This window comes from Lissotriton helveticus, chromosome 1_1 (assembly GCF_964261635.1).
Source record: "Lissotriton helveticus chromosome 1_1, aLisHel1.1, whole genome shotgun sequence".
NCBI classification, from domain to species: Eukaryota; Metazoa; Chordata; class Amphibia; order Caudata; family Salamandridae; genus Lissotriton; species Lissotriton helveticus.
Window position 1 is genome coordinate 1,359,448,340 of NC_136057.1, and position 25,609 is coordinate 1,359,473,948.

The 25,609-nt window shown below is 46.0% G+C and overlaps 1 protein-coding gene across 5 annotated transcripts in view; it reads left to right on the forward strand.

Moving 5' to 3' along the window:
* Positions 1 to 25,609, forward strand: part of ENTHD1 (ENTH domain containing 1) — a 1,583,016-nt gene that overhangs the window by 1,184,391 nt on the left and 373,016 nt on the right. For all 5 annotated transcript variants that reach the window (XR_013608914.1, XR_013608915.1, XM_078683401.1 and 2 more), the window contains exon 6: positions 22,298 to 22,427. Coding sequence is in view for 3 of the 5 variants with exons in the window: in XM_078683401.1 (XP_078539527.1) it covers positions 22,298 to 22,427 (130 nt within the window). In the remaining 2 variants the exon portion in view is untranslated. The remainder of the gene's footprint in view (positions 1 to 22,297; positions 22,428 to 25,609) is intronic.

The following is a 25,609-nucleotide window of genomic DNA, read 5'->3' on the forward strand; positions in this document are numbered from 1 at the left end:
GGAGTTTTATCTCATCGTCTAAAAAAAGAGATATACCTCCACAGGTTAAATAAGTATTCTCTGTCAGCCTACAGTATAATTGACTGATTAAAGTTTCTCGGTTTCAGGTCGTGCAGTCTCTTTCAAAATTGTGGAAGCAGGCAGTTCATGATGAATGTGCTAATATACACTGTCAAGCCAAGATGAGACGGAGAAAGTCTATGCTTTGCATCTAGAAATTGATGGCCGCGTGGAAAAAGCACCTGTAATCTCTGGTGAAACTTTTCTGGAGCGTTTCACACCTTGAACTGACTCTAAAAAAAAGCTGTAGCATAAGGTATAGGACAGGCAAGGGGTATCCACCATAGATCCGGTACGGCCAAATCCATGCCAAATTTTCAACACAACCTCTGGCTATATAAATAATTTCCGTTTGATTTACGAACTATAAATATAGTTTATGTGAACATTTTGAAAATATTTTACTGATGAAGCCCTCCTTGGCCCGAAGTTTGTTCATCGTGACTTTCATTTCTTCAGATTTTTCACTTTTTTTTTTAGCTCTTTCAATAAATTACCTCATGTTTTCTTGAAATAGGAGCCTTGGGTGCACTTCGAGGGTTGTTAGGTCTACTCTTGAACTCTTTTATATGCACTTTGTACAATTACTACCCTTTGTAATTCAAAGAAGGCAAGTGCAGCATGTTGAAAGGGTAGTCGACATGTCTACTGGGCTAGTGTAAGCCACTGTTAATGTGGCGGACTGAGAAGATCCCGGGTTCCCCGAGTACCTTAAGCACCCCATGTAAGTTCTTTATTCTCAAATGATGTAACATACTGTGAGGTTTTCTTTACCTACATTGAGGTTAAAAAACAGAAGAAAGTTTTCTAACTTTTCTAAAGCTGCTGTACTTAGGTTCTAAGGGTATCCTTTGTAGGACGCATTGACCCTCACCCATCGAGGTGACATGCTTCATCATTGGGTCATGCTTGCTGGGCGGTGCAATACCCAGCGGGTCTCTAAAAAAGGGGGCCTGTTTGATGGAGATCTTTTCTTGCCCGTGTCCTGGTAGCTCAGGAGGACAGGCGGAAATAGTGAAAAGTAGGTAATGGTGATTTTAAAATTGCCTTCAGATGACCTTCACAAATTTCTTTTATTTTGAGGGGGTTATATGTGGGAAGATTAAAAACTGGTTTGGACCAATTGAACATAAGTTAATAATTGGTTCAAAAACATGTTTCTAGCCTATCTGCACAGCTGGGTCATTCGCATTTCTTCAAGCCCTGTGTATGGAATCCTACTTTACTCTTTTTTTAGATATTTATCTGTTTATTTCTTATAACTACATCAACTGATTTATCCTGTGTATGTTTAGGAATCATTAAGTGTGTCCCTAACTCAGGGAATTCACGTGCTCTGGAATAACCAAATTATAGTTGGTAAAGCCCCCACGGGATGCAGGGACATGGCACCATTTTAGTTCACTGACTAAGTGTTCTAGGTGTGCCTCCAGTCACGCCTGTCCTAGTTGTCCGCTCCCCTGTCAGCTCTCCAACCGAAATTTAAAGCAGACTAGCAAACCCGGGCTCAAGACTTCACATTAATAGGGTGTTCGCTTCAGGGTACAGCCAGGACCACATCTGTCACAGCAGGCAAACAGAAGTGACGGGAAACTTGGATGTAGCTAACTCAAGCTCTTTGGCCAGTAAGCTCAACAGCAGCTCAGCAGAGGAGTTAGGAAAGGGACCTGGATAACAGAAGCCCACCAGTGCTTAATTTGTTAAAGAAAGAGGGCTGGTGCCCAAAGAACATCTCAGAAGACTGTGGCGGTTGCAGTTGAATAGCGGTGCACTGAATACTAAATCTACTAGTCTTAAATCCACCTCATGCCTCTGTAATCCCCTCTGACACTCCCTCTCTCTTTATCTTACTCTTACAGGTTCCTGATTTCTCCCTTTGTGACAGTTTACCCGTCTTCATCTTCTTCCATCTTTCTGTTTTTCGAGTTTTTCCCTCTCTTGCTCTACGTAAATGTCTGATGTGGGGAAAAAAGTGCTGGACCCCAAAAATAAGCGACAGTGGCTCCCACCAGCTCAAGTTAAGGACTGGGGCAGGCGCTGTTTCGTTCAGTCTCTTAAAAGTGTGATAATGATAACTTTTCAAATATAATTAACAATTTTAGTGTAACATGTTTCAAAGCCCTTCAGCTTTGTGCTGATAGGGTGGTATAATGAATGTATGTGGGTGCTGCACACTGTAATACACAATTTGAAGGCGTTTATTCGATACGTGTGCCACCTTTGATTGGTGCCTGCTACACCATGTGAAACAAATGTATATAGCCTGACACCTGAATGGCTGCCAGGACTCTAAGGTGCACAACTTAATGAGTGAACTCTTAATTCATTCCAACATTTTTGTTTGTATTTCAACCAATGCTTTTTATTTACATTCCATTGGCATATTCATCATGATCAAACATAAATTATCAATCCAATTAACACATTAATGAAATTTAAAGACATAAATCAAAGCAAATTCATAACATTAACCCAATGCATTTCGGGACCTCGTGGCCCCTTCGTCAGGGGTCTGTCAAAGAGAAGAAAAGGTAAAGAAAAAGAAAAAGAAAAAGAAAACTTATTACTTTTGGTGCTTATAAGTTTCTCAGTTACTTAAAGTAGCGAATATTACCTATTTATTGACAGATCACATGATGTCTCATTACCTGAGATCAGAACCTTTACTAGTTCAAAAAATCAAGTTACTTATTTAGCTCTGTTTATGTAACTCACATTTTAATGAGTATTTTTAGATCAAAGCAAACCATTTTTGTTTAACACTGAGCTATTGTTTAAGATTTATTTACATGGGTTGTTTGAGAGAATAGGCTTTTCACTAAGCCTACCTACCGGTGTCATAAGGTTGCTTTTAGTGATGAACAGCTTTTCTATTGAAAAGGAAAAAAATAAATGCAGAGTAGTTTACTACGCTGCATATAAAAACATATCGTCTGTGCACATTATCGTTTATCAACTGAAATTGTTACCTGCGAGCCTATGTGTGACGCGTTGGTCTCGCTTCTGTAGCCAGATAAATTAATTCTATACCCAAAAAAAGGAACCAATTTTAGTCAAAGTTCCTTTTACAATATGAAAAAATGGTCTATTTAGCGTGTTGGCGAAAAAAAGGGCCTATTTTTACCTGTTAGGAAGACCGTATCCAAGCCTTTCTTGTTCTTTAAACAAACAGCCTGTACCAACCTGTTTAGAGGTTAAAAAGCACTGTTTTAATACACATGCTCTATTTATTTACTCTGATACTAACGCGCCCTGCTTGAAAGATCGGGTTTTCTTTACCTGCGGTCCTATGCAGAAAGGCTTCGGTCCCGCAGCGTTAGTGTTCCGTCGTTAGCTGTAAAAATAACGCCGTACTACTTAGTTGAGGTTTACCAACAATTATTAAAATTCGTCGGTTTGTCTAATACGTTAAAAAACGATTATGCGGCTTACCGAGAAGTTTATTTTTCAGTCCGTCCTACTGGGTTCTGTGTTGGTACGCTTAATCCCACAACTGTGTTTGTAGTCCTTTATCGAGTTTAAGTTCGATGTTCCCATTGAAATAGTAAAGGGACTTATGATTATCTACATTGGTTACCAAGTGATAAAATCGGGGCGGCCATTTTTGAGTGTCTAAAACAAGCGGTCAATACGATATTAGTTTCCTATGATATTGAACTGTTAGGTACAGCTATGGACTTAGTAAACCTATGCTTAATTAAAGAAAAAAGAAATAAATATAGAAAGTGTTCGTATCAATATACAAATCATAAGCAAGTATTCCATATATATAACAGTGATAACAAATTATCAAAATACTGTGTTAAAACAGTTACATATTTTCCAGTCTGTATGTTTACTATAATGTTGCCTGCCTATTTACAATCTTATGTTTTGTATGTAGTTATACAATGTGTGTTTTGCATTGTGAGGGGTATGTTGTTCAACTGTGCTTTTGTGAAATTTTATTCACTGTCCATTACATCGCGTGTCTGAATTCTCGGGGTATCAAGACTATTCTCTCAAACAACCCATGTAAATAAATCTTAAACAATAGCTCAGTGTTAAACAAAAATTGTTTGCTTTGATCTAAAAATACTCATTAAATACTCATTAAAATGTGAGTTACATAAACAGAGCTAAATAAGTAACTTGATTTTTTGAACTAGTAAAGGTTCTGATCTCAGGTAATGAGACATCATGTGATCTGTCAATAAATAGGTAATATTCGCTACTTTAAGTAACTGAGAAACTTATAAGCACCAAAAGTAATACGTTTTCTTTTTCTTTTTCTTTACCTTTTCTTCTCTTTGACAGACCCCTGACGAAGGGGCCACGAGGTCCCGAAATGCATTGGGTTAATGTTATGAATTTGCTTTGATTTATGTCTTTAAATTTCATTAATGTGTTAATTGGATTGATAATTTATGTTTGATCATGATGAATATGCCAATGGAATGTATATAAAAGGCAATGGTTGAAATACAAACAAAAATGTTGGAATGAATTAAGAGTTTACTCATTAAGTTGTGCACCTTAGAGTCCTGGCAGCCATTCAGGTGTCAGGCTATATACATTTGATAGGGTGGTATAGGCATAGCCTGCTCTCGCTTATTAATTTGATCGGGACCAACCCTACTCTCAAAGCCGGCTTTAAGGTGGTGCGACCGGTGCGGCCGCACTGGACACTTACCTTGAGGGGGGACACAACTTGAGGGGCAGGGGTGGCACTATGCTTAGCAATACTGTATGATTCAAAAGCACCTTCTGCAGAGTTCCTTGTGTGTCCAGCTTTCAGTCAGCAATAAAATTGTGAAGACAACTCTGTGATTAATGATGTTCTTGCTACAGAGAGTGATCAGAGTTTTGTCTAGTGGCAGTTTTGACTCGCCATAAAGTAGCTCAGAGGATTAATATGCCTGCTACAAAGAACAGATCCGTATTTTCTCCAGTATTGGATCTTTGATAGATTCACAAGCTTGAATCATTCCCCGCAGTTGAAGTTGGAGTCTCACGGTAACATAATAAAGCAGTATGTATCACTATCATGGGCTATAATGGCAATAAAAAGTCATTTTATTCGCCTATGTCCGTTTTAAAAAAGAACCAAACTTGAATTATAACCAATGAGCTAACAGCACCCTCTAGAACACTCCCAACAGAGGTTGAGTCCCTCAGATTTTCTACCACACGTCTTGTGAAGGAGTCTCCCTGAGCTCTGCTCAGTTTTTCTTCTCTAAGAGCCTGAGATTCATCCTACAACAACCATTTCTGATAGTTCTGAGACAGGCCTCTTCAGATCCTGCAAAACCTGTGGAATGAAGAGACTACATGTGGATGATCTACATAAAGACTATCTATACTGTTTCTACACTCAACACCAGGTAAAGGAGTGCAAAATATGTCACACTTTTTCCTCTAGAACCTTAAAGGACAGAGAGAGGAGGCTCCTTCAGTGGCCACAGAAGGCTAAAACTCAGAGATCTACCACATTTGAAGAAAACAGTGACATGTCTGCGAAAACACACAAAAGCTCAAGATCTTCTGACCCGGGTCTATCTGAGGAGGGCAGGAAGGCCTTAAAAACTCACCGTAAAGGCCCTCTGAGAAAGGAGAAAAGAAAAGACATCTCCACAGAGGCAGCCTACTCTCAACCCAGTACTCCATCTGTGAAAACAGGGGGACGTCAGTCAGCATTCTTCCTCTACTGAACCATCGACGTTGAGGCATAAAACTCCTCTCAAAGTCCCGTCGATAGCAACATCACAGTGGACACAAGGATCGAAGACGATGGTCACCACCGTTTCGTCCACGAGACCATTGTGGTAGAAGACAATGACGACGAAGGCCATCAACGCGCCCATCTCACCAACAAGAATCCTGTCATCTACCAAGACTACGTTAACGTCGGCGCTACCCCCGATTATACCTTTAACGACAACACCATTGACAGCTGCACCATCGGCGACTACCAGGATTTCTCCCATCCACGCCAAAATTCACCTTTACGATGACATGGATGGGACCTTCGACAATCATAAAAATTACAAATGTGACGAAAACAGCTTTAAGATCTGAGTTAACATCTCCTAGCAAAGTCTCACCTCTTCAACCAAGTCACCTTTTAGACCTGGAGGAGTTGGATGATGATGTGCCTTTTGGGGCAGCACACAGCCCAACAGAACTCCAGGTCAAATACCAGGATGAAGACGACGAAAAAGAGGAAGAGCAATATTACCACAAGTATTATGCCCCAGAAGGAGGCATTATGAGCATTATCAGTATCATGCTCATTCACAACCCAGGTATGATGAGGTACAGATGCCCATGTTGGTCGTCCAAGATCTGCAGGTCATGCTGCAAGGTAACATAAAAAGGTTCCCTGAAGCCCAGCAGGAACAGCCAGTTGTACCACCCAAGCCTACCTGTCCGGCTACTCCAAGGCAATTTCCTCCACCTATGACGCCCAGAATGAAACCCGCGTCTAACATATTGGTGCCACCAAGGGATGACAGCAATCATCCCAGTGCTTTACGTGACTCCTTTACCCTATTCCCAATTCTTACGCATCAGGCGTAACTGTTACACCAAGGAAGATTATTTCCAAGAAGCCTCCGTCCTATACAACAAATTAAAGGCCCGGGGCTATCCCAAACGCTTGGTTCGTAATGCCCAAAAGCGTGCGTGGTATTGCCCCAGAGAAATCTTGCTATCGCCAAAGCCTAAAAATAACACCAACAGAAGAGCCTGCGTTACAACGTTCTCAATGGCGTCTAACCCTATCTGCAAATTTATTCTCAAACATTGGCTCACACTTAACGCAGGTACCCTGAACATGGAACGCCCCTTGTTCGCCTTTCGCAAAAATCGCAACTTAAAGGACCACTTGGTACGAGCAGCACTACCCAATGTAACACCTCCTCTAACACTGGATGCACACTGGGGCCTCACACCATTGGTAGGACATTACAATATGTGTGATTTTACTATGGAAAGGAAAACCTTCACTTTTGAGAATGTTGTCATCAAGTCAAGTACTTTTTCCAACTGTAACACCTATACCGTCATTTATTTGATACAATGCCCTTGCCAGAAGAACTACATCGGACAGTCTACACAAAAGATTGAGACTCGCATCGGACAACACCGCAGCAGGATTCGCTGCAACACCCCCAATGCGCCACTGGTCGAACATTTCAACCTTGCAGGCCACGAGGACGATGATATCAAATGGACTGTGCTCAAGACTGTGAAACTACCAGCCAGAGGGACTGACCTAGCACAGCTTTTGAATAAAGAGGAACTAAAACTCACCATCCGTTTGGACACTATCAAAAATGGTCTAAACAGAAACAAAGACTGGACAACCTTTATTTAATCTCTGCGACTAAACTTCCCCTTTTGCCACAGTAACAACCAAGTTTTCATTAATGGACTACTTACTTTCCAGTTTATTTTCTAATTGTAATGTTCTAAATGCCAGTATTCTTTCTACCATATATTCGTAATTCGATTTTTTCGTGAATATAAATGTCAATTACATGCTTTTGAAATGTTCCATGTTACCAATCGACTCTTAACCGGGTCACATACATTGCACTTCCTTACTCACCCAACATGGATGCCAGTATTCCCCCCACCAACTACGGGAGCATGCCTTCCCTAGCGTCACATCGAGCGTAGATCACGTGACCTTCACCGTCCTTTTTGTATCCATTCACTCGCAGCTCTTCCACACCAGCGATTCTGATGGCTCATAGGAACTACCGGTAAGACAGCGCTTGCGTTTCCCCCGGGGACCATTCCACTGATTGCCCCGCACGCATCTGATGCCCTTTACACATTTAGGCAATTCTTGTGATCGGCAAGTAGACGCCTTTCTTGTGATCGGAAAGTACCCACCGCACTCAAACCCACGGACGCCTTCCTGGTTCCAATTTACCCCTGGCGCCGTAATTCACTCTTGGCTGGTAATCTCTCAACATCGGAATGGATTCTAACCATCTCCAATACAATTAGGTAAGCTCCTACCCTTATTGCTTTTTTTTTTTTCTCCTGTTTTCAAAACCTTTATTAAAGTTCATCATTAAGTACACAGCTCATCGCCTACAACCAGATATTGGCCGGCAGCTTCTCATGTGTGGTACCTGGCAATTAATGATTACTTGTAGAAAGAGCATAGGTTAACACAGCATGTCGCCTACAACCACTTCGGGCCGGCCGTGTTTCAAGTCAAGTTGCTCTTCACATTTGTAGTATTCGGATCATTGGGACTCATAAGGCCTGTTCTAAACAAATAAGCAGATTAAAATACTAAAGTATATATACCAAACAAAAGTAGCCAGTCTTTATAGGCTAGATGAAGCTTGCGTGTTGTGGGTAGCACAGATGTATGTAAACTCAAACCGGAACAGCATAGGTTGCTATAATAAGATCCAGCATTATCGGATTCATCACATTACGACCCAATTAAGGGCCATCATCTATCTTGCATAGACCGTCTGAATAGTATCCATTTCAGATCAGATTATACATCTACCTGAACATAGTGCGCGTCCGCAGAGGGGATCGGATAACCCGATGGCAGATAGGTCCCAAATGCCACACTACAACCCACATGAAATAGTAGCAAAAACGTGGATGGGGGGGGGGTCGTGGGCAGGTTAGAGGGGAGAGGGGAGCAGAAGGAAGGAAGTAAAGAGGTGGGGGGGCTGCGTCCTCGTCTGCACAACTCCGAGAAGCCACCAGGGTGTTGCAAAAGATCTGTTACCTCACTTTAATCTGTCACTGCAGGTCCTCCCTCACCCGGGGCAGGAGGGGTCACCCTGGCACTAGCCCATTGTAGAAACGGTTCCCAGATATCCCGGGGTCTAGACGCAGCAGGCATCAATTCCCAGTATGTACCTAACTGTGTATGTCCGTATGTAACATTGGCTAACCAAGAGCTGAAGGTAGGAAATTTCTTCCGTCCCCATCTAAGAGAAATCTGTCGCCTCGCGTATAGCAACAGCAGAGCATGTCGTTTCCTATCCTTGGGCACCGTATCAGCAACCATACCCAACAGCCCTAAGTGCGGGGAGAGGTCATCCGACCTGCCTAATATTTGGTTTACTGCCACGAATATACCCTGCCAGTAATCAACAAGTTTAGGGCAACCCCAGGCCATATGTAAAAAGGTAGCATCTTCACATCCGCATCTCCAACACCTAGCGTCCTCCCGCAGGTGCATGCGGCGAAGGTTCACCGGGGTACGGTAATAGCGATGCAGCAATTTAAAATGAATAAGACGCAGCTTATAATTCGGGGAGAGATCCAAAAGTTGTTTACAGCAAAATGACCATTGGTCATCAGACAGGGGAGGGTCGAACTCTTCATTCCAAAGCAGCATAGACTTAGGTCTCACAATCGGGGCTTGCTCTTGCATCTCAGTATACAGTCTTGTGACCAGTTTTTTGGGGGAGGCTCGGGCCAACAAATTCTGTAAGGCGTTTAACGTGGGGGCAGCATCTGGAAATCCCTCCCAGAGGGACCTACATGCCGCTTTCTGCTGGTGATAGGCAAAAACTTCACCAAAGGGGATTGTCACCCCCTCCGCTACCTCTTGTTGGGACCGGAACACCCCATCCGGGTAAAGATCAGCGAATGTATGAATCGGGGTGCCACCTAGACTCAACTGCCTTCGACAACTTTCCAGGCAGGCCAGCATCGGATTGTTTTTCAAGGGGATGGCAGGTGCGTAAAGGAGTGGGAGCTGTGCTCGCTTTTGTAATTCGCGCCATGCCCAGCGCAGTGTATTAGCGGAGTCTCCATGAGTAGCCGGGCGAGTGCTCCTCTGATATAGAGCAACCCCTAGGTGCAATGGCGCCACTGAATCCTGCTCTACCGCCACGTGCGGCTGGTATGGTGTGGGGTACGTAAAAAAATGCAGAAATTGAGCCTGCACACACAAGGCGTACAGATGCATATCAGGGGCGGCCAGTCCGCCCTGTCTCAGTGGTAATGACAGCAGGGCCCAAGAGACTCGAGCCTGTTTGCCCGCCCACACCAGAGGGAGCAAATGGGATCTAAAGTAAAAAAGTGCTTGGTCAATGGGATTGGAATATTTGCAAAGAGATATAAAAATGTTGGCAAGACCACCATTTTGGACAGGGCCACCCTTCCCGCTAAAGAAAGGGGGAGCTTAGACCATATCGCAACTTTACTCTCCAGCCAGTTTATCGCACGGCCGAAATTTAGGGACCAGATGTCCTGTAGGTTCCTACTAATCCAGATCCCCAAGTATTTGACCTCATCGGCTCGGCTGTCCAGCGCAGAGGGAACTCTGATTGCACCTCAGGTGTGCCGTCTGTCAATGGGAAGATCACAGATTTGGCCCAATTGATCGACACTCCTGATAATCTGCAGAATTTTACGAATTCTCTCAGCAAGGGATCTAAGTTAACTGAGGGGTCTAAGACGTACAGGGTGACGTCATCAGCGTAAATAGAGATTAGCAAGCTGCGGGAACTGAACCCAATCCCCCTAGCAGTGTGATGTTGCCTTATTCTCGCTGCGAGAGGTTCCATTGCAATAGCGAAGAGCAGGGGAGAGAGCGGGCAGCCCTGTCTAGTGCCCCTGGTCACCGCAAATGGTTCCGAGATCATGCCGTTCACTAGCACCAGCGCAGTTGGGCATGTGTAAAGTAGTCGGATTTGGGCTATAAATAACGGGCTAAATCCCATGCATTCCAGTATCAGGAACATATAGGGCCATTCGAGCGAGTCAAACGCCTTTGTGGCGTCTAAAAAAATGGCTGCAGCGTGCACCGATGGGTGGAGGTAGTGTAGCACAGAGAACAGCGTCCTGAGGTTATGTGACGTGGCCCGGCCGGGAATGAACCCTGACTGGTCCGGGAGGGCCACCATCGGGAGGAGAGGTTGGAGGCGTTCTGCCGCAAGCTTGGTGTAAATTTTGACGTCCACGTTTATTAAGGATAGCGGTCGGTAAGAATCAAGAGAATGTTCGTCTTTGTCCGGTTTGAGCAACGTCATTATTAAGGCCTCTCGCATAGACGCGGGTAGAATTCTGGTTTCTAGAGCCTCAGCATATACGGCATGGAGCCGTGGGGCCAGCTCTTCAGAGTAAGTTTTGTAGAACGCTGTCGTCAAGCCATCGGGGCCCGGGGCCTTGTTCAGGGGTAAGCTATTTATCACTTTTCTGATATCCTCCACCGTTACTGGCAATTCCATGTATTTACGATGAGCATCATTGAACCAAACGAGCACTATGGATTCTAGGAAATCCTCTAAGTGCTCAGGGGCCTCGAGTTGTGTGGTAGTGTAAAGATTGGAGTAATAGGCTGCAAACTCATGCAGGATCGCCTCCTGTCCTGTGACGATTTCACCCTCTGAATTGTGTATTGTGTGGATAAATGGAGTAGCCCTCATTTTCCTAATGAGTCCCGCCAACGTCCGGCTTGGCCTGTCTCTCACCCCGTATCTCCTAGCCTCAGCATGCTTACCTAAGAATTTTAGTTCATTCTGTGCCTCTTCCGCAAACTCTAGTAATTTGTCTTTAATCGCTGCTGCAGTTTCGGGGTCAGGGGTGATACAAAATGCACCTTCAAGCTCTTTAATTTGCCCCTCCAGCCTGCTTAGTGTGCTCCTGTTGGCCTTAAGCACACCAGCCTGTCGAGCTATACATTGCCCGCGGATCACTACCTTGAACGCCTCCCGGAGTGCTGAATCCGTGGACACAGAGCCAGTGTTAAGAGTGAAGTACTCCTCAATGTCAGCTCTGATCTCCTCCTTAAAGGCTGCGTCCAACAGTGCATGTGGAGGGAGCCTCCAGCTGAATGCCCGTTGAAACGTGCATGGGGGCGTCAACTCTAGGAGACTCGGGGCATGATCCGATAAGGACCTAGCAAGGTGTAGAACGTCCGTGGTCCAGGAGGCTATATCAGGGGACGTGAGCCAGAAGTCGTCTGGACCAGGCCGCATGTTGACTGGAAATGCATGTACCCTCACGGATACCTGGATGGCGCACTCTCCATATATCAATCATATTACCTTCTAGCATTATATCCCAGAGTGCTTGGCTGGCATGTGGATGCAACTGCCTAGATGTCCCCTTGCGGTCGATCGAATCGTCCAGTACCACATTGAAGTCACCCCCCCAAATTATCGTGGAACAGGTTGTCGCCTCTACTCGAGCCCAGACCTCCCTGAGAAAATCCGTCGAGTCCGTATTCGGGCCATATATATTGACTAGAATGGCCACCCCCTTGCGTAGTTGGAGTATACTGCTGAATAGATCGCACCCCACCTGCTGTGTTTCAGTTTCACTGACGGTTTTATGTTTAAATGGGTTTCCTGTAGTAAGCAAATGTCTATTTTGTGTCTCTGTAAGTAAGCATGCATCAGTCTTGCCTTTCTGCCATCATTCACTCCCCTTATGTTCCACGTAATAATTCTAATCACCTCCCTATACGTGCCCATGGCAATTCAGACATCAGCTCTCGCACTCCCCCTCGGGGATACTCAGACGGATAGTGATACAGTCCCAAGGGTAACTGGTATTGTAGCAACCTATGTCTTAACGAACCCTCAACTGTCCCTCCCTCCCCCCTCCCACTCCAACCCCGCAATCAGGTTGTGTATTAACCCCCCCGAAGCCACGCAAAGCGTGGAAGTAACTTAACATTGGGATAAACCCCAGGTGGGCTAGGGTCCCCAGACATACACCCCTGTTTGCACAGGGTGGCCATGGGGTAAAAGTTGGCAGCCCCAGTAGCTCCAGTCAGCGCCCTTCATTTTGCTTCGTGCTACATTGTTCGTCCCGGATCCGACCACCGGGTGGCAGGGTGGCACTCCTCAGAGTGTCTACCACGCACCCCTCGAGAACACAATTCCTCCCCGAGGCACACCAGCACACCCACTCAGTCCCAATCATTCCCCCCAGCCAGCCCCAACGGAGCGCAGCGGCAACATAACGGAGTGTCTCAATCATTATCACTTAGCTGATCTTCTTCCTGCTCCTGTCTCACATGTGGAGTTTTCTTCTTGGAGCCGCAGATGTGTTTTGCAAATTTAAATGCGGATTTGGCATCCGTGAAGAAGTGTGCCGACCCATCGTTTGTGACTTTCAGGTTGGCAGGATACAGGAGCACATAAGGAACTCGTGCTTGTAATAACAGTCGTTTAGCGGGCAAAAATTCTCTCCTTGCAGCCTGCACCATAGGAGTGAAATCCAGGTAGAATGACACGTTGTTGCCCTTGTGGTCTATTTGGCCTTTCTCGCTCGCCAACTTCAGAATCAGGTCTCTGTCTTGATAGTTGAGGATCTTTGCAAGAATGGGTCTTGGCGTACCACCCACTGGCGGTTTCAGGCCCAATGCCCTATGTGCACGCTCCACCACAAAGACTGGGGAGAGATTCGGGTCGAATAGTTCATGGAGCAGATTGGTGACATATACCTCCATCTTTCCTATGTTGGTCGTTTCCGGAATTCCCGTGATTCGGAGGTTGTTCCTACGGGAACGTGCCTCCAAATCATCATTCTTTGCCTTGATGGTCATGAGCAGTCTGTCCATGTGAAGGAGTTGTTCTTTCGTGTCGTGTTGAAACTCCACGCACTCAATATGTCTGTTTTCCAGCCCATCCAGCCTGGTTTCGTGCGTGGAGATCTGAGTCCTAACCTGGTCCATCTGGGTGGTGAGCATGTCCAGTTTCGCATCTATATTCCTTAGACTAGAGCGCACATCCAGCATCAAGGTGCGAAGATCTTCCTCCTTCTCAATTCCGTTGTCATCACCACCGGCCGCTCCCTTCTCCGTCTCCTGTGCTTCCTTAGGTTTCGCAGGTCGGGCGTTATCAAACGAGATCTAAGCTTGTCTTGCATCATTTCTCCCCATGGTGGGTACCGGGTTGGGTGGTCTGCTGCCAAGTCACCGGACTGATTAGAGAGATCCCCTTGCTGCGTATATCCAGGAGTACCAGCGCCCTCTCAGAGCTATTACCGCAGGTCAGGCAGGAGGTAGCGGTGCGATCCGGGTATTCAATCAGTGTTGGGGATCATGGGTCCTCCGCCGCTCACCTCCTTTCCCCCGCCGTCACAATGAGCGGGAAACTAGTTATTAGCGCTATGCCACGCTGTTAGTTCGGGGGAGTGAGGAGTGTAATCACGCTATCTGATAGTCTGTGAATGTCCCACCACCGCCTCACACAGCACTGCGACAGGGCCGCACTCATAATATGGCGCACTTACGTCTTCTCCGAGGCTGGCCGGCAAAATGGCGGTGCTACAGGGTGCTTGTCAGTACGTGTTCCGTTCGTGTGAGGCTGTATGCCTATATGTCACTGTCTGGACCGTAGGTCGATCAACGATCCGTCCTTTGGACTACCAGGTGCAGCAGTAGGATGACGCTATTTTCCCGCACCCCCCACAGCGCGTATATAAAGAGCGTGATTTTCGGTATTTCGTAACGCTCTCATGCAGTTACACAGGGGTGGGGGGTCGGAATGCGCTAATTCTCCCGGAGCCCAGCGGTGCAACTCCGTACCTGCCACTCAGGAGTATCGACAGCAGCTTTCAGGTCTCTGTGCCTTGCGGGTCTCGCCGCTCACTCATGAGCTCGCCGGAGGTTCGAAAAATGGCGACTCCGGCTTTCCAGGCGACCACTATGCACCACTCACGAAGGCACCTCGGTTGCGGTTGAAGCGCAATCTGCTGATATTGTTCACTGGGGATGCTCTGATCTCCCTCCCGCACGGCCTCATGCTCCTCCGGGGCAACCCTCGGGGTCCGCAGTTCAGGCGGAGAAAGGCCCGTGCGACAACGGGCTCAATTACTCCGCCCATTGGGCAATGGGAGCTCACCTTCAGCAATGGCGTTGATCCGGTGTCAGCTGCGTGAGATTCGAGTAGCGCTGGAGCGCACCTCCGGGGAGTCGCAAGTTGCTCGCCACATGCACCGGGGTCGTCGGATGTCCAGGGGCTAACTTCAAGCCCTGGAGTCTGCTATTTTAAAGGATTAATTAAGGATTTATTACCATGGCCGGCGGAGCACGCTCAAATGGCAGCCATCTCGCAGTCCAGCTAGCCACGCCCCCTACCCTTATTGCTTTTAATAACGGTCCGTTTCCATACCCAATCCTACGGCACTAACCTCATCCCACTATCCTTCTAGCTCATACAATGTACTTCAATAACCCCTGGATGCTTCCTTTCCCGCGCTCGCCATTCAGGTGAGTCCCTACTCCTCAACATGTATGCTCACCTATCTAACGTAATGCTCCAGTCCCTTGTCGCTCGTCTTCGACTCACATGCGTCTAGAGCATTTCGCACACCGCTATTGTTCACTTCTTCATACTCAACTATCTCATGGATCATTCCAGTTCTTCGCCGTTAGCCCGTGGTTCTTATAATTTCAAGAATACTCTGCGCGCTCTCACCACGGCTTGCTAGCTACCGGCTCACTATCTCGTACCTTGCATTCACCGCTTCACTACCACAATCTGAGACCGTCACAAACATAGTTTGCCTGAAATTCTTAATCAAGTTCCCCGTATCTGGAATTCCTGGTATATACCGGGATCACTCTGCCTCCCTCAGTGTTAGCAAGCGTCTGTCAGGCTGTGTGTGTGCTCACAAATACTGTCTTTTCACTCACTCGAGCCCGTTGGTTCACTATAATTCGCATACACCTCTTTGTAAATAGATCAATGTTGCCATCGTCGCTTTTTGTATTTTCACCTTTTTCACAGTGTGGTCAAACTTCTGGAGGTCTTGTGTCATTTCACTCTCGCTCCTTGAAAGAATTTAACGTAGTGTTCCCTGCCTCCCTCCCCGTTTCATTTCTCTTTACAGGCAGCGTATTTTCAGGCTTGCTAAAATACTCTTGTCCTGATGATGATCTATGTATCTAGTTATAGATCGAAACGTCGTCGACTCTTTAAACAGCATGCACATTAAACTCATTTGTTAAAGCATGTGCATTACTGTTTACTTCGTAAAGCTTGCCCCCACTATTTGCATTGGCAAAAAGCTCTTTTGTTTTGCCTGAAAAAATGTGTGTTTATTTGTGATTGTCATGATGTTTTGTTCTTGAAGGATACAGGACTGTGTCCCACTCAATTACGTTCTGATTTATCGCAAACAATCGCTTTTGAAATTATTAAATCCAAATGTCCGACTGGACATCTTAACTCAATATAGTACTGATTCTGGTCTATATTCATTGCTCTTTGACTTATAATTGTTTGAAGGACCTTTTGTTTTTCATAACCAAGGGATGACCCAACAACTTCAGAAGATGAAAGGGAAGAAGGTGAGATTTCTGAACTACAACCCAAACAAGATGAGGGGGACGACTACCTTGTCCACACTCCATTACCTCCACCGCTACGTCCTTCATATTATCCCCCAGAGGACATTAGGGGCTTTCATAACTTAATTGACTGGGCTGCAAGAAGATTTCACCTCCAAACCTCCTTAAAAAAGTCACAATGTTAAATCTATGACTTCAAAGATGAAGCAAGTAAGTCAGTTAGTGACATCCCATCTTTGACTATATCTGGGAGAAGGGAATTAAGATAATGAGAAACCCGGCGGCAGTGCCACCTCGAATGGACAAAAAGTACAGGGCTACAGAAGATTCCCCGGCTTGCCTCACAGGTCATCCCAAACCGGATTTTATGATTTCACAAGGGGTGCAATGTCAGTCCAAAAATCCTTCAGCTCCCATCTCTTTGCTATCAGACAAAGAAGGCAGGCACTTGGACACCATGGGGAAGAGGTTCTCCCTCATGTCTGCCATCACCATTTGAGCGGCAAACTCTCTAGCAATCCTGGATCATAATGATCGACAGATTTGGCCTGAAGTCAGCAGCTTCGTCGACCTAGTGCCTGATGAGAAGGTGGACGCAAGAAAGATTCTGCAGGAGGGTGAGCTCACTTCCTCTGAGATTACAGATTGTGCAATGGACATAGCTTTCACAGGCTTTCACCAATTAGCTGGAGCAGCAGTCTTGAGATGCCAAGGATGGCTTAAAGCCACATCCTTTAGACTGGAAGTACAATCAAAGATTTTAGATACAGCCTACGATGGAGAAACCCTGTTTGGGAAGGGTATAGGCAATGAGCTATTAGCTATAAAAACGGACACAGATACTGCTAGGTCCCTAGGCACCCTTCAGTGTACGAAGTTGCTCTTTTGGGGGGCTTGACTTGTCTACCAAATCAAGCGTACCATTAAGCGCCTGCTACGGCCTATAGCAAACAAGGCCCTCGCCGGAATCAACCACACCAGGGTCAAGTTGCAGGTCATAAACAGCAATAGACCAGGTGGCGGCTGCATCCACTCCTTCTCATTCTGTGGGTGCGAATATTACCACCTACTTCCCTAAATAGAGAGAGATAACATCGTACCAATGGGTATTAGATCTGGTCAACTATGGGCATACCCCAGAGTTTGTACAGAAACTACCAAACAACCCATTAAGGGGAACGCATCCCCCTGGTCTTCACTTATTGAGAAAAGAAGTCCTCATAATGCTGGACAAGGGTGCAATAGAAAATGTCCCTTATTCCTAGAAAGACATGGGATTCTACTCCAGTTTTTCCTTATAAGAAAGAAAACAGGAATGTAGACCTATCCTAGATCGCAGGAAGCTAAACAATTACTACGCAAACAATCCTTCCTCATGATTACACTCTCCGACATCCGGCACCTGCTGAACAGCAGATACTACATAACCTCTCTGGACCTACAAGATGCGCATTTCCACATTTCCATACATTCTAAACAGCTCAAATATGCCCACCTCACCATAGCTGGTACCCATTACCAGTTCAGAGTCCTCCCATTCGGCCTCAAGTCAGCTTCTTGCATATTCATTCACCACATGTCTCGCCCTGGTAGCAGACACACTTAGAAAGCAATTTCATCAGGTTTTCCCCTACCTAGACGACTGGCTGCTCAAAGCCTCAACACCACAGCAAGCATCCAAAGCATGCCTCTTGTTGTTTCACAGAGTAGCCAACACTATGAATTATCCAAAACCCTCAACTATCCTAAGTCAAACAATGATGTTTCTAGGAGTCAACCTGGATACAAAACAAAGCTTTCCTCTCGCAAGACAGACAGCGGAGGTTAACAAACTTAGCTCTAAAGATTTCCAAAAGAAAGTCTGTTTCAGTGCGGCTGTACAAGTCATTACTGGGCATGATCTCTTCCGCAATGAACCTGGTCCCGCTTGCACGGCTGAAAATTAGTCCATTGCAAGAGGACCCGCACACAATGGACCCAATCGAAGGGTCATTCAACGACTTGTGTAAAATGTAAAATGTGTGTATACTTGTAAAGCGCACTATCACCTGAAAGGTATCTTGGCGCTGTATACCGCTGTGGAACCCTTCCTGGCTTTCCCTGTGAGATGCCCCCTTACTGGGCACCTCCAAGGTGAGGCCAGGCACCCTAGCGCTTTCGGGGCCGTTGTGGAGATTAAGCAAGCTATTGCCCAGAGTTGCAGAGTGGGACCCATGATTAGAGTAGGCACCTAAGCGAGAATTATCGAGTCCGTGGACATTGAGCCCAAGACCCTGCCGCGTCGGGAATTGAACCCTGGTCCCGGGCCAGACCTCTGCCTCAGGGTCTGCCGCTCTAATCGGTGAGCCACACTTCTCCACTCCACTTGATAAACATAACACCAAAAATGGTGGTAATGTTAACTTTGTGTTCTTAAATATCTCATCTTACAAAAGGTCCCGCGTTCTTGACTTCAGTACCTGACTTCGTTATCACAACTGATGCCTCTCTAGAGGGCTGGGGCGGCCACTTACAGGACCTGCAAATCCAAGGAAAGTGGCCGGCACTTGAGAAAATTACTGCATATCAACCGCTTGGAACTGAAAGCGATATCTTCCACCCTGCAAGCTTTTCTTCCACGAATAGCAGGAGCTTTGGTGTTGGTACGTAAGAACAATATGACCAGCATGTATTATACCAAAAAGCAGGGGGTACAGGTTGCTAATGCTATCTCAGGAAGCCCATGAGCTTTGGAGCTGGCTCACAACACACAAGATATTTCTGAAGGCTGAGCGTGTGTCCGGAGTAAACAACACCTTAGCGGACTCTCTCAGCAGAGCCAGAGAAAGTTGCCATGAGTGAGAACTAGATCAATTGGAGCTGGCCAAAAAATTATCGCTGTGGCACATACCAGCATTGGATCTCTTTAGGGCAGACAAGAACACCAATTGCCAGTTCTAAGCTAGTCTGTATCCGCTCCCAGGGTTGTGGGGGAATGCCCTTTCGATGAGATGGTCCGGCATTGACGCATATGCTTTTCCTCTTTCCCTCTCATACTGAGGATTCTCAACAAAATTATTATGGATCACTTTTGTCTCATTCTAATAGCTCCCAAATGGCCCAGTCATCATTGGTTTATGGTGCTCCTTCTACTGTTGGAGTCCAATCCCATTCGCCCACTGACAACTCAAATGCTGTTAACAAGGAACAACGGCCAGATCCTATTCTAGGAATCAGCATCTCTCCAATTGCATGCATGGCTCCTGAATTCTACAAGTTCCAAAACTTAGATATCCCTCAGGACCGTAGAGAGATTCTATCCAAAGCAAGATCTGAAGCTACAATCAAGAAGTACAAGCTAAAATTGAAGCGATTCTGTTCATGGTGTCAACAATCTAACCTGCATCCACTGGAAGTGTCACCAGAGCTGATTCTGCCTTCCTTCCTGCTGCTAGCTAGATCAGGATTGGTACATGCGTCTATGAAGGTTCACCTTGCTGCAATTTCAAGGTACAGACGTTCTGTACATTCTCTCTGTTCCACAAGGATAGTCAAACAATTCATAAATAGGTTGTTCAGAGCTTTTCCCCCAATACGAGCTCCTCCCTCAGAATGGCATCTCAATGTGGTTCTCTCTCAACTTATGAAACCTCCATTCAAACCTATTCAAAAAGCAGACCCAAAATTTCTCACGTGGAAGGTTGCTTTACTGTTGGCTCTGACTTGACTAGAAGATTGCGTTTCTTGATGATTATGTGCTTCTCGGAACAAACCCAAAACTCATCCCCAAGGTTCCATTGCAATTTCATCTCAATGAACCTATCATACTTCGTACCTTTTTAAAAAATCAAGCATTTCCGGCTGAAAGGTCTCTCCACAACTTGGACATTAAGTGATGTCTTGAATTCTATCTGCATCGTACTAAACAACTCTGGAAAACTGATCAGCTATTGGTCTCTTATGGAAATTCTCCTCAGGGTATTGCAGTCATGAAAGCAATCACAAAATGTATTTCTGCTACCATTCAGTTTGCCACACCAAGGCTGGCAAACTACTCACAAAGAATCTTCTGCTGGTGGACACTAGAACTCTGCTGTTCTTCAAGCTAGGAACCATGACAAGACTGCTCCCGGTAGGAAGAATCCTGCTGCATCTTCGTCCCTGTGCTTTTCCAAAGATCTGCAACTCCGTGGCCAGGCATCCTCCGAGTCACCAAAGACTCAGCCTGCATCCAAGCCTGAAGGACTCTCCTTTCAAGTGTAGCACTTTTCTGCATCTGCAGGGGCCTCAATGTCTAAAATCAGTTTGCTGATCCTGTTGTCCCACGCACATTGCCTGGCTCTGCAACACAGGTGGTGGTTTGTTGGTTCTCTAGAGGCCTGACCAGTCTTCCTTGCAAGTTGGGAGACTGTAATCCCTCTCTAGCCAATGTGGATCGCCTTCCAGTGCACTGCATCTGGTTGTCGTTACCAAGGCTTGTTGGCTCTCTTCACCAAAGATCTTCAAGCTTCAAGTAGCCACTGCCTCCAGCACTACACAGCTCCAAGCAAGTCGTCCTGCCTGCATCATGGACCTTCATCTCCTGTGGGCTGCTGGGGGCTTCCTTGCGACCTCCTGTGCCTGCAGCCAGAGGATCCTCAAGGGGGCTTCACAATTCCTGCTGGCTCTCCATCGTGCTGAGGGCCGGTCCTGACTTACCCTTGCTGGGTGAGTCCCTCAGACCTCGCTGGTCTGCAAACAAGCATCTTCTCCCACCAACCGGTGTTTGCGTTGGTTTAGTCTTGGTGGTGGTCCTCCCGGCCCCTAACCTTCCTGCACTCTTCTACCGGCATGGGACAGCAAGTGAAAGGCTCCTGCAATATCACCTGGTCCCCACAGCTGCTGTTACTTCAACTAGGGTTAGTAATGTGCTCCTGTGCCTCCTGGTCACCTCCAAAGGGTTTGGACTCCGTCCCCTCTGCTTTAAGGTCCTTCTTGTCTGAATTATTTGTCCCGGTTCCACCGGCCTGGTCCAAGAGGCGTTGCAGCTTCTGTACTTCCATGATGCTACATTGGCGTCTACAGAGGTTTCCGACACCACTTCACTCCTATGCACGTACGCCTGGTGCAGGTGTCTGTATCTTCAGGCTATCCACGGGTGGGGTGACTCTCCAGCCTTCCTTGAATCAAGTGGTTCCTTTGACATCTTTTTGACATCCTTTTGGGAAGGGCCCAGGAACTCTAATTTTCCAACCTGTGTTGTCCTATGGACATCTAAACCGGTGTAACCACTCTGCACCCGGGCGCCTTGGAGTCTCTGGCTACTCACCTTGGGTGGTTCCTTGCTTCCCTGGAGTCCTCCAACCTTGGGTACTAGTCCCGTTTTGGTACTCACCTCGCGTACCACTTTTTAAGTATATGGTTTAGTCCCCCAGTTGGGCCCTATGTGTTTTCCTATGCTATTAACCTCTTTGCTAAGTATTCTTTGTGTGTAATTGAGATTTCTGAGTAGGAGATATACCAAGTTAGTGTCTAGTGTGTAGTAATAAATATAAAGCATTTTTCTACTCAACTGGTGTGGTTATTTCTTATGCGAAAAGCTTAGTGACAGACTATAGTGGTATATGTAACTGCTTTACACCCTCTTGGATAAGCCTTAGCTGCTTTCCACAGCTACTTCTTGAGGGCTTTGGTTTTCAGGGACCCAAAACTATCACTAGGGGTTGCCTGGAGTCAGTGCACAGTGCCTTACAATAGGTGCACACTACATACTGAGCCAGCCTCCTACAAATACCACATATATAGAGTAGCAAATATACTGCTCTTGACTGCAAAGTGTCCTAATGGCAAACTGGAAGAGTATAATCGTATCTATTTCTAGAAAGTGTATGAACTTCGATTACTAGAGTTTCTAAAATGAGTAACGTTCTCTATGTTATACTCACAGTGAATAAATAGTTACTGATCTCTGATTCTTCCACCCAACTCCAACAGGACCTGATTGTACTTTCGGATGGCAAACCAGAACCATATCCTGACGACAGACCCTGTTCCTGTCCACTCCCTCTACCATTTCCTGAAACGTCCATAGCAATGGCTCCTGTCCAGGATTCACAGAAAGCAAGTATGCTCCACTTACAGTTTGTTAAAAAATACATTGAAAATGAGCACCCCCACTTTGCAAATTCAGAGGTAGTCTGGTACTCAAGTGGATCAAAATGCATAAATCCTGTTTTAGAGTTCATTGTCAATGGTAAATACTCTAGCTTATAAGGAGATGATGAATCTGGATTAAAAATTTCCACCCAATTTCTTCTTCTGTTAAGGTGAAGGAGAGTCAGGTGGTGGATTCACCTCTGAAGTTGGTATTTTTCTCCCGAAATTAGAGGATTTCCCATTGCAACTGAACTCTAAAACCGGCCCTCAGGATTTAATAGGAGTATCACATATAAGGCCTAGACCACTTTCTCTCCCTCTCTTGACACAACCCCTTCAGAATATCCATTCTTATCTCCCATACGCTTTCAAGTATATTTGCATATTTTGAATAGAAAAAAAATATTAAAGCCCATATGTGTTTTATGTTGTTATTGTTATCAGTTTCCATCCACCAAACCAGTTACCATATATGCATTTCTTAATGTGATGTAGAGTGTGGTGGAGAGTATTGTGGTGCAGAGTAGATTTCAGTGGTGTAGAGTAGATTGTTTCACAGTGGAGTAAATTGGAGTGGAGTGGTGCAAGGTAGAGTACAGTGGTGTAGAGTAGACTGGTGTAGATTGCAGTAGTGCAGAACAGATTAGAGATATGTGGAGTGATGCACAGTGTAGTGGCGCAAAGTGCAGTAAATTGGTGTAGAGCTGACTAGTGCAGAATAGAGTTCAGTGGCTCAAAGTAGAGTAGTGCAGGGTAGAGCACCGAAGAGTAGCATTGTGCAGAGTAGAGTGGTGCAGAATGGAGTGATGCATAGTAGAGTGGTGCAGAAAGCCGTGATGTAGAGTGCAGAGTAGAATAGAGTGGCAAGGACTGCAGTAGCAGAGTACAATGGTGTTGCGTGCAGTAGTGTAGTGGGCAGTGGCGTAGAGTAAAGTTGCATTGAGTTCATTGGCGAAGAGTGCAGTCTTGCAGAGTAGAGTGTCATAGAGTGCAGTGGAGTAGAATAGAGTGGTGCAGCGTAGAGTGGTACCGAAAGCAGTGGTGTAGTGTACTGTGGCGCAGAGTAGAATAGAGTGGTGTAGAGTGCAGTACCAGAGCAAAATGGTGTAGAGTGGTGTAGCATGCAGTGGAGTATAGTGCAGTGGCCTGGAGTGTTGCAGAGTAGAGCAAAGTTGCGTAGAGTGCAGTGGTGCAGAGTAGCTGGCATTATTTGCTGTGTAGTAGAGTGCATTGGTTTGGAGTAAAGTGGTGTTGAGCGCATTGGTGTAGAGTGCAGTGGTTTAAAGTAGAGTGGTGCAAGGTAGAGTGGCGTAGAGTGGTGCAGCGTAGAGTGCAGTGGCATAAAGTGCAGTGACAGAGTAGATTGTTTAAGAGTAAAGTAGAGTCGATGCAGGGTAAAGTGGAGAGGTGCAAGGTAGAGTGCAGTGGCATAGAGAAGTGATAAGGAGTGAACTGATATAAAGTAGGGTAGAGTAGAGTGGCATAGAGTGGTGTAGAGTGGCGTAGAATGCAGTGGCATAGACTATATTGTTTCAGAGTACAGTGAAGTGGCGTAAAGCCGAGTGGTGCAGGGTAGAGGGCAGTGGAATAGATTGGAGTGGTGTAGACTAGAGTGGAGTGGCCTAGACTGGAGTGGTGTAGAGGGCAGTGGTGCATAGTAGAGTGGGCTAGAGTGCACTGGCATATTTTAAATTTATTTATTATTTGGACACTTGGTTTCCCATGCGAATCGCTCTCAAAGGAGCATCTCGGCACTGCGCTGCACTAAGGGAAAGTGAATGAACTGACATAGCCAGGTCTTCAGCCCCTTCTTGAAAGAAGTAAAATTAGGGCAGGAGTAGAGTCCAAAAGGAAGCTTGTTCCAATGATATGGAGCACTATAGGAGAATAATCTCCCCTCATATCTTGAGGTACGGATGTGAGGAATCACCAAGAACGACTTCTCCGATGATCTCAAGCATCTAGACAGGAGATAAGGAGTTAGCAAGGATGCCAGGTAAACTGGCCTTGACTTAAAGAGGTGTTTGCGTGCCAAGCAGCAAAGTTTAAAGATGAAATGCATCCTAGCAGGCAGCCAATGCAGCTTTCTGAGGAGCAGGGCAGTAGGCGTGCACGAAGGGAGTTTACAGATTACTCGAGCTGCGGTATTTTGGACCACCTGCAGTTTTGCCAGCAGGGTATCATTTACCCTTTTAATAGAGTAGAATGGTGCAGAGTAGAGATGATTAGATTGAAGTGGCATAGAGTGCAGTGGTTTAAAGTGAGTGGCACAGAGTAGAGTAGAGTAGCAAAGAGTGGTGCAGTGTAGAGTGCAGAGACACAGAGTGAGTAGAGTGGCATAGAGTGCAGTGGGATAGAGTAATTTGTTTAACAGTAAAGTGTGGTACAGGGAAGAGTGCAGTGGCATAGAAAAGTGATGCAGAGTGCAGTGATATAAAGTAGAGTGGGGTAGAGTTGAGTGGCGTAGAATGCAGTGGCATAGAGTAGATTGTTTCACAGTAGAGCTAAGAGGCATAGAGTGGAGCTGTGTAGAGTAGAGTGGAGTGGCCTAGACTTGAGTGATGTAGAGTACAGTGGCGAAGCGTGCAGTGGTACATTGTAGAGTGGGGTAGAGTGCACTAGCATAGAGCAGAATGGTGCAGAATAGAGAGGCATGGAGTGAAGTGGCGTAGAGTGAAGTGTCAGTGCTCTGGTGCACAGTAGATAAGAGTGGCATAACGTGTAGTGACAAAGTGCACTGGCATAGAGCGAAATAAAGTGTTGTAGAGTAGAGTGGCGTAGAGTACAGGGGCATAGAGAACAGTGTTGCGGAGTAGAGAGCAGCCGATGCTTGTGCAGGTACGAGGGGTAGGGCAGTGGGGCCGGGTGGGGGGGATTTCAACAGATGACCATGAGGGAAAATTAAATAAATAATTAAATTTCCCTTGTGGTCGACTGACGAAATACCCCCACCCGGCCCCACCACTCTTACCTGCAAGAGCCCCGGCTGGTAGAGAGGTGTAGAGCAAAGTGACATACACTGCAATGGTGTAGAGTAGAGTGGCATAGAGTGCAGTGGCGCAGAGTGTTGCAGAGTAGAGTATAGTAGCGTACACTGCAGTGGCATAGAGTGTATTGGTATTGAGCAAAGTGGTGTGGAGTACAGTGAAG